This window comes from Ranitomeya imitator, chromosome 5 (assembly GCF_032444005.1).
Source record: "Ranitomeya imitator isolate aRanImi1 chromosome 5, aRanImi1.pri, whole genome shotgun sequence".
NCBI lineage: Eukaryota > Metazoa > Chordata > Amphibia > Anura > Dendrobatidae > Ranitomeya > Ranitomeya imitator.
Genome location: NC_091286.1, coordinates 291593281 through 291611913, shown reverse-complemented (window position 1 = coordinate 291611913; position 18633 = coordinate 291593281). Strand labels below are relative to the sequence as shown.

General features: G+C 40.4%; 1 protein-coding gene across 1 annotated transcript in view; it reads left to right on the top strand.

Moving 5' to 3' along the window:
* FIG4 (FIG4 phosphoinositide 5-phosphatase) overlaps positions 1 to 18633 on the top strand; it is a 683868-nt gene that overhangs the window by 260288 nt on the left and 404947 nt on the right. Inside the window, exons 12-14 of the mRNA XM_069726226.1 lie at positions 11882 to 12015; positions 16405 to 16521; positions 17749 to 17794. Coding sequence (XP_069582327.1) covers positions 11882 to 12015; positions 16405 to 16521; positions 17749 to 17794 — 297 coding nt within the window. The remainder of the gene's footprint in view (positions 1 to 11881; positions 12016 to 16404; positions 16522 to 17748; positions 17795 to 18633) is intronic.

Below are 18633 nucleotides of genomic sequence, written 5' to 3'. Positions count from 1 at the left end.
AATAGTTACGAACAGATTGTCCATTGTTTCTCATCTTTTCCTGAGATGGTAAAAGGCGTCTGTCATGAAATAGAAGTCATCATGGCTACCAGTTGTTCATTTCTTCTGTGTGTTGTCTGAAGTCCATGGAGAATGATGGAGAAGCAGGCGGGAGGTGACCCCCATGTGACAGCCCCCTCCACCTCCTAAGAGCTGTGATTATAAATGTGTCCCATAGACCACGTGTCCTCTCTATATGGTGTTGACTTATACTCTGAGCTACATATACAGAAATAGCTTTTTGTAATGTCAGCGAGAGGCAATGTGCTCAGTACAGAATTGAGAATAAGAATAATTCAATTAATAATATTTAACAATTCCCCCTTTTGAGGGTGACAGATATTGATTGGAACCCTCAAAGTAAATATAATAATAAGATTTTCTTTCTTCTTTTCTTCTTCTTTGGCAAAATAATTTAATGTTAAAGATAATAATAATAATAATAATATTGTTATACGTACTCAATAACATAATGATATGTAAATTCATGTTATGGTAAGCCGTGACCAATATTCATATAAAATATATAGTTATACTTCCCTATACCTAATTGAAGCATCTCAGGTCCGATCATCATCTGATGTCATCTGGTCTTCATCTTGATGTCTTCTTCTTGGTTCTTTTAAACAATCTTTATTATATTTCTTTTGAAATAGATGATAACATTGAGATATTGTAGAAACTGTGTGTTATGTGTCAATCAAAGTCCATAAATTCAAATGTTGATAGGAAAACAAAGTCCATAGATGAAATGTAGCTTTAATATCTGTGCAGTGTCACCTTTAAAGACCTGGACTTACATTGGCTCGCCTTGGAAATCATCTGGAACCTTCCAAATCATCAGCACTAGTCTTGGAACAGGTGTGACGTCTTTGGTCAGCACAGGAAGGGATAAAATGACTCTTCCTTGCTAAATATAGCACCATAACCAGTCCTTAGTGCACAGGACACATCTCAGGGTTGTAGCTTCCTGACAATTACCTTATTGTTCACCAGCTTTCATGGAAGTCTTATAGGTGATAGGAAACCACTGGAACATGATAAAAACATAACACAGTTCATCTTAGCATCATAGGATCATCGTCCTCTCCAAATGTGGTTGTCAGTTTAGATACTGTACTCATAGTTGTCAGTGATGGATACTGCAGTCGTGGATGTCAGTGGTGACATGAATTGTAATTGACACAGTCTATTATTACTTAGAAATCATATAGCATTGTTACCTTGTGGAACTTCTGGATAACGGCATTTCCTTCTTGCAACTTTTAAGAATGAATTGAATTAAGAAATATGAAAAGTCTTTGTTAACGTAACTTCAGTATCTTGATTGAAGTCTTCATTCCCTAATTCTATACCAAATCTGGTAATTTTCCTAACCTATAATATCAAAGCGTACCATAGCAATCAATAATATCCATATAATTATTATCAGAATATTAATATGGAATTCATTTTTGGAAAAATAAAATAATAAATGATACATTATTAACCATATTCTTCATGTGATAGAACATTTTTATGTCATAGGTGTAATTTCTTTTTTGAACCCATAGATGTCAGTGTGTCTTTTATGTAACAGATGTTTCCATCTTTATTACTAAAACTTTATTATTAAACTATATTTGTTATACCAATTATATGTAAGAATATATAGCCATGAACGAAAATAAGAATATATATGAATGAATGAAAGAATGAATGAAAGAATTGTTGTATTTAACTCAAAATTGAAACATTTCTCTTAAAATGAAACCTTATGATCACTATATTTAATGAAGCAATATTCTTGTACTAGACATGACTTTATTAAATATTTATTTTTTTCTTCTTGAGATAAAAAATTAAAATTAAGAATAAGAATGAAGTAAGAATAAAAATTAAAAATTAAAATAAAAATATAAATAAAAATAAGGCCTTTATATGTTGATGATAAATGCAGAGGTTATATCTGTCACACATTCCCTTAATATTTCCATTGTCTAGATGTTTTTGTATTTGTCATAACCTTGTATTACCAAAATATTAAAATTATGCAACTTTGCATATAATAATAATAATAATCTTTATTTTTTATACAGCGCTAACATATTCCGCAGCGCTTTACAGGTTGCACACATTATCATCGCTGTCCCCGTTGGGGCTCACAATCTAAATTCCGTATCAGTATGTCTTTGGAATGTGGGAGGAAACCGGAGTACCCGGAGGAAACCCACACAAGCACAGAGAGAACATACAAACTCTTTGCAGATGTTGTCCTTGGTGGGGTTTGAACCCAGGACTCCAGGGCTGCAAGGCTGCAGTGCTAACCACTGAGCCACCGTACTGCCCATCATTAGAGTAAAAAAAAGACTTTTATAATACTTAATGTTATCTCTGAATTTCTGTACACATGGATTTTGTCATCATATGCAGGAATGATTTTGCATAATTTTAACAAGTTTTTCCTAACGTTAGTTTGGAGTTGGGCCTCTGAGTCGTCTTCTATTTTTAGTGGTCTTTGTACAGCTGTTCCTTGTACGTCTCCTCCATCTTGTTTTACATCATGAGACACAAGGTCACCTTGAGTAGCCATTACAGACACGTGTTTTACATCTTGTTCACTCTCCACATTACAGTCAATCTTGGGAACATCAATAATTTCCTTAGATACTCTTTCTACATAGTCTTTTTTGGATTTCTCTGAAACAAACTTATGAAATACGTCAACCAAATGTAAAATATTTTTCAGTTTCTCTTTTTCTCTGGATATTAGCATATAATCTATCTTTAGATTTGCTATCTTGCATTCTGCATATAAGCTCAGCCAGAACATTTCTAGACTTGATTTGTACAAACTTAAAAATTCCAGCTGACTTGATTTAGAATATGAATAAATTAAATCCATTTTTCTTAACTTGATATATCTCAGCTTGTAGTTCCTTTGTTGAACAATGCCGGGCTCTGGTCTCATCACGTCTGTCTGTCTTCAGCACGTCTAGCATTTGTAATGCTACTACTTGTCAATCCATCCGGCACCTGTTAGTCCTCACTCATAGGTTCTCTGTGTGATTCTTGTGACTTGAAGTGTTGTAGTGGAATTCCTGAAAACTTGCACAATTGACCTTTAGCGAAGCTCTGCTGTTCCCCCGTGTGTAAGGAGAAGGGAATTCACAAAAATGCAAAACTAGCACAAAAAATCAAATCTGGCTGGCTTGTCCAATGTTAAATATGCTTATTTTGCATATTTATTTAATCAGGACTCTTTACCAGATGTGTTACTCTTAAAGAAAAAATGTAATGATATTTTCATAAAAAATGTAGCGGTTTATTGAATCGTCCACAGAAAAAAACACATTGCAGCACAACATAAAATAGGTGAAATAGTTACGAACAGATTGTCCATTTGTTTCTCATCTTTTCCTGAGATGGTAAAAGGCGTCGGTCTGTCATGAAATAGAAGTCATCATGGCTACCAGTTGTTCATTTCTTCTGTTTGTTGTCTGAAGTCAGTGGAGAGTGATGGAGAAGCAGGCAGGAGGTGACTCCCATGTGACAGCCCCCTCCACCTCCTAAGAGCTGTGATTATAAATGTGTCCCATAGACCACATGTCCTCTCTATATGGTGTTGACTTATACTCTGAGCTACATATACAGAAATAGATTTTTGTAATGTCAGCGAGAGGCAATGTGCTCAGTACAGAATTGAGAATAAGAATAATTCAATTAATAATTTATATTTAACACTGGACCAAGGGAACACAGTGGACGTAGTGTATATGCTTTTCAAAAGCCTTTGATACGGTGCCACACAAAAGGTTGATACATAAAATGAGAATAATGGGGATAGCAGTGGGGTACCACAGGGGTCAGTATTGGGCCCTCTTCTTTTTAACATATTTATTAATGACCTTGTAGGGGACATACAGAGCAGAATTTCAATATTTGCAGATGACACAGGGTAATCAATACAGAGGAGGACAATTTTATATTACAGGATGAATTATGTAAACTAGAAGCTTGGGCTGATAAATGGCAAATGAGCTTTAATGGGGATAAATGTAAGGTCATGCACTTGGGTAGAAGTAATACGATGTATAACTATGTGCTTAATTGTAAAACTCTGGGGAAAAATGTCAATGAAAAAGACCTGGATGTATGGGTGTATGACAAACTCACATTTAGTGGCCAGTGTCAGGCAGCTGCTACAAAGGCAAATAAAATAATGGGATGCATTAAAAGAGGCATAGATGCTCATGAAGTGAACATAATTTTACCTCTATACAAGTCACTAGTTCGACCACACTTAGAATACTGTGTACAGTTCTGGTCTCCAGTGTATAAGAAAGACATAGCTGAACTAGAGCGGGTGCAGAGAAGAGCGACCAAGGTTATTAGAGGACTGGGGGGTCTGCAATACCAAGATAGGTTATTACACTTGGGGCTATTTAGTTTGGAAAAACGAAGGCTAAAGGGTGATCTTATTGTAATGTATAAATATATGAGGGGACAGTACAAAGACCTTTCTGATGATCTTTTTAACCCATTCATGACCCAGCCTATTTTGACCTTAAAGACCTTGCCGTTTTTTGCAATTCTGACCAGTGTCCCTTTATGAGGTAATAACTCAGGAACGCTTCAACGGATGCTAGCGGTTATGAGATTGTTTTTTCGTGACATATTGGGCTTCATGTTAGTGGTAAATTTAGGTCAATAAATTATGCGTTTATTTGTGATAAAAACGGAAATTTGGCGAAAATTTTGAAAATTTCGCAATTTTCACATTTTGAATTTTTATTCTGTTAAACCAGAGAGTTATGTGACACAAAATAGTTAATAAATAACATTTCCCACATGTTTACTTTACATCAGCACAATTTTGGAAACAAAATTTTTTTTTGCTAGGAAGTTATAAGGGTTAAAATTTGACCAGCGATTTCTCATTTTTACAACGAAATTTACAAAACCATTTTTTTAGGGACCACCTCACATTTGAAGTCAGTTTGAGGGGTCTATATGGCTGAAAATACCCAAAAGTGACACCATTCTAAAAACTGCACCCCTCAAGGTACTCAAAACCACATTCCAGAAGTTTATTAACCCTTCAGGTGCTTCACAGCAGCAGAAGCAACATGGAAGGAAAAAATGAACATTTAACTTTTTAGTCACAAAAATTATCTTTTAGCAACAATTTTTTTATTTTCCCAATGGTAAAAGGAGAAACTGAACCACGTAAGTTGTTGTCCAATTTGTCCTGAGTACGCTGATACCTCATATGTGGGGGTAAACCACTGCGCACGGCAGGGCTTGGAAGGGAAGGAGCGCCATTTGACTTTTTGAATCAAAAATTGGCTCCACTCTCTAGCGGACACCATGTCACGTTTGGAGAGCCCCCGTGTGCCTAAAAATTGGAGCTCCCCCACAAGTGACCCAATTTTGGAAACTAGACGCCCCAGGGAACTTATCTAGATGCATAGTGAGCACTTTGAACCCCCAGGTGCTTCACAAATTGATCCGTAAAAATGAAAAAGTACTTTTTTTTCACAAAAAAATTCTTTTAGCCTCAATTTTTTCATTTTCACATGGGCAACAAGCTAAAATAGATCCTAAAATTTGTTGGGCAATTTCTCCTGAGTACACCGATACCTCACATGTTGGGTTAAACCACTGTTTGGGCACATGGTAAGGCTCGGAAGGGAAGGAGCGCCATTTGACTTTTTGAATTAAAAATTATCTCAATCGTTAGCGGACACCATGTCGCGTTTGGAAAGCTCCTGTGTGCCTAAACATTGGCGCTCCCCCACAAGTGACCCCATTTTGGAAACTAGACCCCCCAAGGAACTTATTTAGATGCCTAGTGAGCACTTTAAACCCTCAGGTGCTTCACAAATTGATCTGTAAAAATGAAAAAGTACTTTTTTTTCACAAAAAAATTATTTTCGCCTCAATTTTTTCATTATCACATGGGCAATAGGATAAAATGGATCATAAAATTTGTTGGGCAATTTCTCCCGAGTACGCCGATACCTCATATGTGGGGGTAAACCACTGTTTGGGCACTCGGCAGGGCTCGGAAGGGAAGGCGCGCCATTTGACTTTTTGAATGGAAAATTAGCTCCAATTGTTAGCGGACACCATGTCGCGTTTGGAGAGCCCCTGTGTGCCTAAACATTGGAGCTCCCCCACAAGTAACCCCATTTTGGAAACTAGACCCCCCAAGGAACTTATCTAGATGCATATTGCGCACTTTAAACCCCCAGGTGCTTCACAGAAGTTTATAACGCAGAGCCATGAAAATAAAAAATAATTTTTCTATCCTCAAAAACGATTTTTTAGCCTGGAATTTCCTATTTTGCCAAGGGTAATAGGAGAAATTGGACCCCAAATGTTGTTGTCCAGTTTGTCTTGAGTACGCTGATACCCCATATGTTGGGGTAAACCACTGTTTGGGCGCACGGCAGGGCTCGGAAGGGAAGGCACGCCATTTGGCTTTTTAAATGGAAAATTAGCTCCAATCATTAGCGGACACCATGTCACGTTTGGAGAGCCCCTGTATGCCTAATCATTGGAGATCCCCCAGAAATGACCCCATTTTGGAAACTAGTCCACCAAAGGAACTAATCTAGATGTGTGGTGAGGACTTTGAACCCCCAAGTGCTTCACAGAAGTTTATAACGCAGAGCCATGAAAATAAAAAAAATAAAAAAATATTTTCTCAAAAATGATCTTTTAGCCCGCAATTTTTTATTTTCCCAAGGGTATCAGAAGAAATTTGACCCCAATATTTGTTGTCCAGTTTCTCCTGAGTACGGTGATACCCCATATGTGGGGGTAAACCACTGTTTGGGCACATGCCGGGGCTCGAAATTGAAGTAGTGACGTTTTGAAATGCAGACTTTGATGGAATGCTCTAAACCGTAGAAACCCCCCACAAGTGACCCCATTTTGGAAACTAGACCCCGAAAGGAACTTATCTAGATGTGTGGTGAGCACTTTGAACCCCCAAGTGCTTCATAGAAGTATATAATGCAGAGCCGTGAAAATAATAAATACATTTTCTTTCCTCAAAAATAATTATTTAGCCCAGAATTTTTTATTTTCCCAAGGGTTACAGGAGAAATTGGACCCCAAAAGTTGTTGTTCAGTTTCTCCTGAGTACGCTGATACCCCATGTGTGGAGGTAAACCACTGTTTGGGCACACGTCGGGGCTCAGAAGGGAAGTAGTGACTTTTGAAATGCAGACTTTGATGGAATGGTCTGCGGGCGTCACGTTGCGTTTGCAGAGCCCCTGGTGTGCCTAAACAGTAGAAACCCCCCACAAGTGACCCCATTTTAGAAACTAGACCCCCCAATGAACTTATCTAGATATGTGGTGAGCACTTTGAACCCCCAAGTGCTTCACAGACGTTTACAACGTAGAGCCGTGAAAATAATAAATCATTTTTCTTTCCTCAAAAATGATGTTTTAGCAAGCATTTTTTTATTTTCACAAGGTTATCAGGAGAAATTGGACCCCAGTAATTGTTGCGCAGTTTGTCCTGAGTACACTGATACCCCATATGTGGGGGTAAACCACTGTTTGGGCACACGTCAGGGCTCGGAATTGAGGGAGCACCATTTGACTTTTTGAATACGAGATTGGCTGGAATCAATGGTGGCGCCATGTTGCGTTTGGAGACCCCTGATGTGCCTAAACAGTGGTAACCCCTCAATTCTACCTCCAACACTAACCCCAACACACCCCTAACCCTAATCCCAACTGTAGCCATAACCCTAATCACAACCCTAACCCCAACACACCCCTAACCACAACCCTAACCCCAACACACCCCTAACCCTAACCACAACCCTAATTCCAACTGTAGCCATAACCCTAATCACAGCCCTAACCCTAACCCCAACACATCCCTAACCCTAATCCCAACTGTAGCCGTAACCCTAATCACAGCCCTAACCCCAACACACCCCTAACCCTAATCCCAATTGTAGCCATAACCTTAATCACAACCCTAACCACAACACACCCCTAACCACAACCCTAACCCTAAGGTTATGTGCCCACGTTGCGGATTCGTGTGAGATATTTCAGCATCATTTTTGAAAAATCCGCGGGTAAAAGGCACTGCGTTTTACCTGCGGATTTTCCGCGGATTTCCAGTGTTTTTTGTGCGGATTTCACCTGCGGATTCCTATTGAGGAACAGGTGTAAAACGCTGCGGAATCCGCACAAAGAATTGACATGCTGCGGAAAATACAACGCAGCGTTTCCGCGCGGTATTTTCCACACCATGGGCACAGCGGATTTGGTTTCCATATGTTTACATGGTACTGTACACCTGATGGAACACTGCTGCGAATCCGCAGCGGCCAATCCACTGCGGATCCACAGCCAAATCCGCACCGTGTGCACATGGCCTAATTCTAAAGGTATGTGCACGCTGCGGAAAACGCTGCGGATCCGCAGCAGTTTCCCATGAGTTTACAGTTCAATGTAAACCTATGGGAAACAAAAATCGCTGTACACATGCTGCGGAAAAACTGCACGGAAACGCAGCGGTTTACATTCCGCAGCATGTCACTTCTTTGTGCGGATTCGGCAGCGGTTTTACAACTGCTCAAATAGAAAATCGCAGTTGTAAAACCGCAGTGAAATGCGGAGAAAAAACGCGGTAAATCCGCCATAAATCCGCAGCGGTTTAGCACTGCGGATTTATCAAATCCGCAGCGGAAAAATCCGCAGAGGACCAGAATACGTGTGCACATACCAAAACCCTTACCCTACCCCTAACCCTACCCCTAACCCTAACCCTAGCCCTAACCCTACCCCTAACCCTACCCCTAACCCTACCGCTAACCCTATTCTAACATTAGTGGAAAAAAAAAATTCTTTATTTTTTTTATTGTCCCTACCTATGGGGGTGACAAAGGGGGGGGGGGTCATTTATTATTTTTTTTATTTTGATCACTGAGATAGATTATATCTCAGTGATCAAAATGCACTTTGGAACGAATCTGCCGGCCGGCAGATACGGCGGGCGCACTGCGCATGCGCCCGCCATTTTGGAAGATGGCGGCGCCCGGGGAGAAGACGGACGGACCCCGGCAGGATCGGTAAGTATGATAGGGTTGGGGGGAGCACGGGGGGGAGGGTATCGGAGCATGGGGGGGTGAATCGGAGCGCGGGAGGGGTGGAACGGAGCACGGGGTGGTGGAACGGAGCACGGGGGTGGAACGGACTGCAGGGGGGGTGATCGGAGTGCAGGGGGGTGATCGGAGCACGGGGGGGGGTGATTGGAGCACGGGGGGCGCGGACAAGAGCACGGGGGGGAGCGGAGCACAGGACAGAGGGGAGCCGGAGCAGTGTACTGGCCAGATCGGGGGGCTGGGGGGGCGATCGGTGGGGTGGGCTGGGGGCACATTAGTATTTCCAGCCATGGCCGATGATATTGCAGCATCGGCCATGGCTGGATTGTAATATTTCACCCGTTATAATAGGTGAAATATTACAAATCGCTCTGATTGGCAGTTTCACTTTCAACAGCCAATCAGAGCGATCGTAGCCACGAGGGGGTGAAGCCACCCCCCCTGGGCTAAACTACCACTCCCCCTGTCCCTGCAGATCGGGTGAAATGGGATTAAACCCTTTCACCCGGCCTGCAGGGACGCGATCTTTCCATGACGCCACATAGGCGTCATGGGTCGGATTGGCACCGACTTTCATGACGCCTACGTGGCGTCAAAGGTCGGGAAGGGGTTAATCATAGACCTGAGACCGGGACAAGGGGGCATCCTCTACATCTGGAGGGAGAGAAGGTTTAAGCACAATAACAGATGCGGATTCTTTACTGTAAGAGCAGTGAGACTATGGAACTCTCTGCCGTATGATGTTGTAATGAGTCATTCATTACTAAAATTTAAGAGGGGACTGGATACCTTTCTTGAAAAGTATAATGCTACAGGTTATATATATTAGATTCCTTGATGGGGCATTGATCCAGGGAACTAGTCTGATTGCCGTATGTGGAGTCGGGAAGGAATTTTTTTCCCCAATGCAGAGCGTACTCTTTGCCACATGTTTTTTTTTGCCTTATTCTGGATCAACACGTTAGGGCATTTTAGGTTAGGCTATGGGTTGAACTAGATAGACTTAGTCTTCCTTCAACCTTAATAACTATGTTACTATGTTCTCTGGGATAATTATTGTAGTTATACCTACCCGATGCAATGTATCACTTGACGCTATGTTAACTTGCCAATTTGTGTACTACACAATACCTGTTTCAAAATCTTTTCAAAATCTGCATCTGTAATATTTTGAGGAAGCAAATAAAACTCTGTTCAGATTATGTTTCAGCCCTATGTTAGGAATATGGTCCAGAAAAGCACAATGCATACACCATTGCTCAATGGATTGCATGAGAGTACAGTGTGGGCCATTTATATGGATACAACTAAATATAATGGGAATGGTTGGTGATATCAACTTCCTGTTTTTGGCACATTAGTATATGGGAGGGGGGAAACTTTTCAAGATGGATGGTGGCCATTTTAGACCCAACTTTATTGTTTTCAATGGGAAGAGGGTCATGTGACAAATCAAACTTACTGAGAATTTCACAAGAAAAACAATGGTGTACTTGGTTTTAACGTAACTTTATTCTTTCATTAGTTATTTACAAGTTTATGACCACTTATAAAATGTGCTCAAAGTGCTGCCCATTGTGTTGGATTGTCAATGCAACCCTGTTCTCCCACTCTTGACAGACTGATAGCAACACTGTAGAAGAAATGCTAGCACAGGCTTCCAGTATCTGTTGTTTCAGATGTTGCCCATCTCTTGTCTTCACAGCATAGACAATTGCCTTCAGATGACCCCAAAGATAAAAGTCGCAAGGGGGTCAGATTGGGAGACCTTGGTGGCCATTCAACTGGCGACCAATCCACTTTCCAGGAAACTGTTCATGTAGGAATGCTTGGACCTGGCACTGAAGATGGTGCGCCACCACATGATGGGTGTCAGGTCCGAGCATTCCTACATGAACAGTTTCCCGGAAAGTAGATTGGTAGTCATGGGCCAGTTGAATGGCCACCAAGGTCTCCTGATCTGACCCCCTTAGACTTTTTTCTTTGGGGTTTTTATTTAGATGTATCCATATAAGTGGCCCACCCTGTATAATTTTGGAATACATTGGGCTGGTATGCAGTGCTATACAGTGCTATACTTTTTACTACTTTACAGTGTAGTCAAATGCTCTTTTCAATACAAAAGCAAATAGTTGGTATATGGTTTATTTTCCTGGGAGATGCTGTCGTATCCTTCTTTATGAGGTGCTAACTGTAACATAATGTGAACAGAGCTTAGTACAAATATTTTGTCTAAGGATAGGTAATACCTTTTTATAATTGATCAGGCCACTACAATCACAATAGTTTAACTTTTCTTTTTGTGTCCCATCACCACAAAACATTTCTTTTCGTGATTCTCTAACATGGCTTTTACAATGGCCACATTGTAAAAGATTTGGCTATAGCTTTACTTTGTTCCAAATAGCAATTGGTATGGATCAGCTTTTCCCTGAAACAAAAATGGTTTTTGTCCAACTGTTCTGGAACATGCAGCGAAATCAATGTGTTGTTTTTTTGTTTGTTTTACAAGTTTCAGTGTCAAATGTTGGGGAAAAAAAGGTTGGATGTGAAAAGCAGGGGATGTAAAGTCAAATGCAATTGGAAAGTATCATTGTTAAACCGAAGAAAAGCTCTTACTAAGATGTACCATGTATAGAAAAAATGGAAGTTCTATTAAGTGTTTATACATATAAAAAAGTATGCACATTTATGTGTGACATGTATTTCTTTTTAACTAAGGAACGAGAGAAGAGAAGGCATGAGAGGATCCTTAGTGATGAACTGGTAGCTGCGGTTACCTATTTGAACCAGTTTATCCCCCCTGAGCGCAGCATTGTATACATTCCCTGGGATATGGCAAAGTATACTAAAAGGTAAAGATCTAATTCACAGATCGTGGTTCATGGTATACAAGGTGGAAATCATTTAAAGGGATTATGCCAAGTATATAAGCATTTTCTATCTATAAAATTGAACCCCACCAATTCAGAAAACTAGCCTCTGCAGAGCCCTGTCAAGATGAAGTGGGTATTGAGCATATGCTTCTTTTCTCCATTGCTACTCTGTGGACTGCCAGAAATGACCAAGCATGGTCCTTGGCTACCTCCCACAGTTCTATAATGAACGATTAGTGCGCATACTTGACTTGCAGAGCCTCATCACCAGTATCTGTGGAGGTCCCAGTGGTCCCCTATGCTCAATAGGCTATTAAAGGGTTATTCCCATGTAAAGTGCCAAGCATTTTACATTCAATGGACATTTTAGAGATGACATTTTAAGTCTTCTCTCTATTCATCTCCATTTTTGGAAATATGATTTATCAAATAACCTCATATAATTTTTCTTAAACCATTGAATACGGAGGGATGTGAGAACTGATTGGTGGAATAGATGAATGTAACTGTTCCAATAATGTTATAATTTGGCAGCGGCTTAGTAAAGTATATGGCAGGTCTAGGTTAGCACATAGAGCAAAATCTCAATCTTTCATAGATTGCAGTGTGTCTTGGGATACCACTCTGCATGCTGGGATCCCACAACCTAAAAGTTCAGACCTGACTTTTGCTAAAAATTTCAGTCCTACAGTGGGAGAAGGGGGCATTAGATTAGGGACTATTGTGACTACTTTTGCTAATAGATGTTTGTTTGTTTTTTTAAATCACCATTCTGAAGTTGCCTCTCTTTTCTAAAAAAAAATGGTAAAAAAGGCAGCCCCATGCTTGTGATAGGTACATTTTAAGCAATCATGTGAATATATCGTGTTTATTGCTAATATAAAAGGTGCATTGTAAATCTGACATTACATTTTTCAGAAAAGTATTGATTTAGCAAAAAAAAGTTATTGTTCGAAATTAAATTTAGTGCAAAAACAAGTTCCTTATGCAGGGGGTCAATTATTATATATATGGAATTATTTTATTTTTTTATTACAGTATTTAAAAAGCAATTTGTATAGAATAGTACAATCTTTATACTAAAGACAACCAAATAATGGGGAGTAAGGAACGAATGACCCAAAAGCAGAGCATTTAAAAAGGTTTTCTACTACCCTGAACCAATTAATAGTTTTGCCATAAATGCTTAAGGATAATTTCCCTAAAGATCCCCATGTACCATTTCTACCACGTTTCATGTTTTAGGGCTTTCTACTTCGCTTCCTGTACCCTGACACCAGCTCTGTTACAATAACCACTTCCTCTGCTCACTTGTTAAAACATTTCCCAACATTCTATGTCCTGGGCTGCAAGCCAGCAGTGAGCACAGACCTGTAACTGCACTTACACCCCTCCCATTGCTCCCCAAAGTCACACACAGGCCCAGCTCAATCTCCTGTAAAGGACACTGCAGGGCATAGTAATGCATAAAGCACCATTAGGATGCAAAACCAGTAGCGTATGGCATTGGATACGAGAGCATTGGAAGAGATATGCTAATGACTTTCAGCTTCAGCTCCTCCGCGAGTGTGAGATGATTGTCAGCTCACTGTGCTGCGATCCTCTTGCATGAGAGAGTCGCAGTACAGGTGTGGAGGAGACGTAGAAAGCAATTTCTCAATCTCCTTCATTGCCTGACACTGCATATATCGGACTACTATGGGATGGCATCTGAGTGCCGTCCGATGTTTCACATGCATCCATACAAGTCTTTGGGTGCGCGTGAAAAATCGGACTGCACTCAGATGCCATCCCGGTGTAGTCCGATATATGCACTGTGAGCCGAGTCTCACTGCCAATCATGGCAAGCTGCTATTGTTCTCTCATGCCCCATAATGTAACATTGGTCCGAGTGCTATCTGATAAATCATCAGATGGCTGAATCACAGATTAAAGGGAGTCTGGCACAATATTTGGCATATCTAAACTATTAATGTTGGCATACAGACTATAGAATGATGATAAAGTCTTACTTGTATGTCTCCTATCAGCTTTGTTGTTGAGAAATCATCTTTCATCACTTGATATAAATTACCTCTTTTGGCTATTGGAAGAATGTTGTCTGGAAGATAACTCTGCCTCCAGAGCTTATTTTACATGAAGGGCGAGTCACTAGTGAGACAACTAACTAACACCGAACAGGAGAAATATAAATGTGTCATCATGCAAATACATTTTTTGCTTCTCTCTGATTCATGCTGTATTGCTACAATATTGCAACCCTGTTTGCCTGTGAGCTGGAAGGTGAGAGGAACCTGCAGATGTGCCAGGTATAATCACACACAGCTCTGCAAGTGAGATCAGGAGAGCAGAGAGCAGCCATTACATATCACACTGGGAACTCCCCATATATTTAAAACAAGCTCTGGAGGCAGAGTTGTCTTCCAGGCAATATCCTCACCAAAGCTTGGAAGAGGTAATGTAAAGTGATAAAAGATGATTTCTCAGCAACAACACATCTGATATGAGGCATACAGGAAGGACTGTTTTCAGCATTCTATAACCTGTATGGCCACTTTGTAATATATCTTATCAGATAAATCTGCTTTTTTCTCCTCTAGGACTGATTAGTCATGATCAAAATTCTTAATTCTTGGGTAAAATCTGTATTCAATGAAGACACTTTCCCATTAATGAAATAAGAGATGGTAGAAGTTGCTCCTCATAAGATTCTATGTAGAAGTGAGAAGCGGGAAGAGGGGAGAGCTCTGCCTTTAACTCATTCTCCTCCCTCTGTATAGAATCTCATCAGTAGCATCTGCATCTCCTATCTCATGAATAAACTTCTGTCTTAGCTGACCATGATGACTGCATTTGGCAATTGTGGGGCAGCAATACTGCCAAGACTTAAGTGAAGACATTTAGAGGCCCAGATTCTGCCCCATCACAGCATGAATGGTAGTTTAACCCCTTTCTGCCAGCTGACGGAATAGTACGTCAGCTGGCAGATCCCCTGCTTTGAGGTGGGCTCCGGCGGTGAGCCCGCCTCAAAGCTGCGACATGTCAGCTGTTTTGTACAGCTGACATGTGCGCGCAATGAGCGCGAGCGGAATCGCGATCCGCCCGCACCCATTAACTAGTTAAATGCCGCCGCCAAGCGCTGACAGCGGCATTTAACTAGCACTCCTGGCCGCGAGGCTGGAAGTGCTCACACCACTAACTCCCGTCACATGATCGGGGGTCAGCAGTGCATTGCCATAACAACCAGAGGCCTCCTTGAGACCTCTATGGTTGTTGATGGCCGATTGCTTTGAGCGCCACCCTGTGGTCGGCGTTCAAAGTACACCTGCATTTCTGCTACATAGAGGTGATCTGTACTTCACCTCTATGTAGCAGAGGCAATCGTGTAGTGCATGCTTCTAGCCTCCCATGGAGGCTATTGAAGCATGCCAAAATTAAAAAAAAAAAGTGTTTAAAAATATAAAAAAAAATAAAAAAATATATAAAAGTTCAAATCACCCCCCTTTCGCCCCAATCAAAATAAAACAATTAAAAAAAAAATCAAACATACACATATTTGGTATCGCCGCGTTCAGAATCGGACGATCTATCAATAAAAATAAAGGATTAACCTGACCGCTAAATGGCGTAGTGAGAAAAAAAATCAAAACCCCCAAATTACGTTTTTTTGGTCGCCGCGACATTGCATTAAAATGCAATAATGGGCGATCAAAAGAGCATATCTACACCAAAATGGTATCATTAAAAACGCCAGCTCGGCACGCAAAAAATAAGCCCTCACCTGACCCCAGATCACGAAAATCGGAGATGCTACGGGTATCGGAAAATCACGCAATTTTTTTTTTTTTTTTATAGCAAAATTTGGAATTTTTTTTCACCACTTAGATAATAAATAACCTAGACATGTTAGGTGTCTATGAACTCGTAATGACCTGCAGAATCATAATGGCAGGTTAGTTTTAGCATTTGGTGAACCTAGCAAAAAAGCCAAACAAAAAACAAGTGTGAGATTGCACATTTTTTGCAATTTCATCACACTTGGAATTTTTTTCCCGTTTTCTGTTACATGGCATGGTAAAACCAATGGTATCGCTCAAAAGTACATCTCGTCCTGCAAAAAATAAGCCCTCACATGGCCATATTGATGGAAAAATAAAAAAGTTATGGCTCTGGGAAGGAGGGGAGCGAAAAACGAAAATGAAAAAGCGGAAAAAGCTCTGGGGGTGAAGGGGTTAATATTGGCTAGGAGTTAGTTCCAATGTCTACAATTTTAAGAATTGTATTTATAAAAATATCAGCATATTTACAGTCAATTAATATTTTACTTTTGAACACTTTATCCCCAAACTAATATTTGCTATATTTCAGCAAACTTTGCAACGTTTTGGATCGACTCAATGTCATTGCTGAAAATGTTGTGAAGAGAACGGGATTCTTTGTTAATCGACCGGATGCATATTGCAGTGTCCTAAGGCCTGATGAAAAGTAAGCATTTTTCATTTGAATTTAGTTATTACATTCAATAAATTTTTCTCATTTAAATACTTAATAATTTATAAGTAATAGACGTTTTTGGCTAATTAATTGTCTATTATAGATTAACTTGATTAAAACACATTAGTGTTCAGAAATGAAAATTTAGCATTATGAGAAACAGAGCGGTTCAGCTGCTCAGTATTCCAAGTCCAATACTCATCCTCTTGCAGAGTCTAAGCAACTTACACAGGTCTTCCACCTTACATACACAGACCCTAATACCAAAGGTGTTGGCACCTCTACTCATAGACAAGGAATGAACAGCTCAGCTGCCCTTTTAAACCAGCTGCACCTCCTGGATTGGTGTGTGATAATTGCTAGTTCTGCCCACCTCATCTAACAATTTTTAGAAAATCTGGACGCATATAATAGTGTTATTAAAGGGAATCTGCAACCCCAGAATTCATCTATAAGCTAAGGCCACCGGCATCAGGGGCTTATCTACAGCATTCTGTAATGCTGTAGATAAGCCCCCGATGTAACCTGAAAGATAAGAAAAACAAGTTAGATTATGCTCACCTAGGGGGGAGGTCCGGTGCGGTCCGATCCGATGGGCATCGCTGTCCGGGTCCAGCGCCTCCCATCTTCATACGATGACGTCCTCTTCTTTTCTTCCTGCCGTGGCTTTTGCGCAGGCGTAATTCTCTGCCCTGTTGAGGGTAGCGTAAAGTACTGCAGTGCGCAGGTGCTGGGCCTCTCTGACCTTTCCCGGCGCCTGCGCACTGCAGTACTTTGCTCTGCCCTCAACAGGACAGATAAAGTACGCCTGCGCAGGAGCTGCAGCAGGAAACAAAGAAGAGGTCGTTATAGTATGAAGATAGGAGGCGCCGGACCCGGACTGTGACGCCCATCGGACCAGACCGCAGCGGGACCGCCCCTGGGTGAGTATAATCTAACTTGTTTTTCTTATCTTTCAGGTAACACCGGGGGCTTATCTACAGCATTCTGTAATGCTGTAGATAAACCCCTGATGCCAGTGGCCTTAGTTTATAGGTGAATTTTGGGGTGACAGATTCCCTTTAACCCTCTCACTTCCTTCCAGGATTCTGCAAGCTACTTGTCTACAATGCCAATATCTACTGCTGGTTATTCTTTGGAAGTACTGTGAACACAGTTTTACGATTATTAACATTAACAATATAATTGAGTAAGCAGACATGATGTCCTCTATCCTAGGTGGCATGATCTGGGAGGCGTCGTTGGACCATCCGGACGCTTGCAGGTACTACTAAAGTTTCTGTTTGTGCATATATGTTATTAAATACAGGACAACACATTTCACCTAAGTGTCTGTCTGTTCAGATGTCCAATAGTTGTTTCAAATTTTGGATCCAAAAATTGCAGTAGAAATAGAATAGAGCACAATGATTTCAAAGGGAACTGATGTGCCATAAAATGATTTTGGTTTGTCTACTTTTCAGCTGCTATTTTTTAACTGGAATAAAAACGTAGTATGCCCTAAAAAAAGGAAAGCAACTGAAACCTTTTTCTTTAATATTGAAAAACATAAATTAGCATAAGAATCGCCATTTTGTTAATGGATTTGTTTTTTTAGCACATTGCATGACTGGAACACTAGAGGTATTTACAAACACCTATAGTGAAAACACATCTCTTCTAAAAAGAGCAAAAATGAATGCAAAACGCACCCCAAAACACATGTCTACAAATTCAGATTCTGTTTTGGCTTTCATATGATAAGGCTTGTTAAAGGGTCGGTATTGACTTTTGGGATTGCCACTTCCAATTGATGGCACTAGAGTCCAAGTCGTCTTCTTTTCTGAAGAGAGAATTTGCAAATGTACTGTAACTGTCACATTGTTATTGTACCTAAATATTGTCAGTATGCATTTTTTTAAGGCAAATGTTTGGGTAGTAACACCAGTAATAAGATCATGGTTTGAATTGTCAACTTGGATAAAAAATACACCACAATATCTCCCAATAAGAGACAAACAGACCATAAAAAGATGCTACCCAGCACCGCCAAGTTTATGATAACCATTGTTTTAATTTTTATTTCATAAATCAGTAGTGCACATGAAAATAATAAACTTTGCA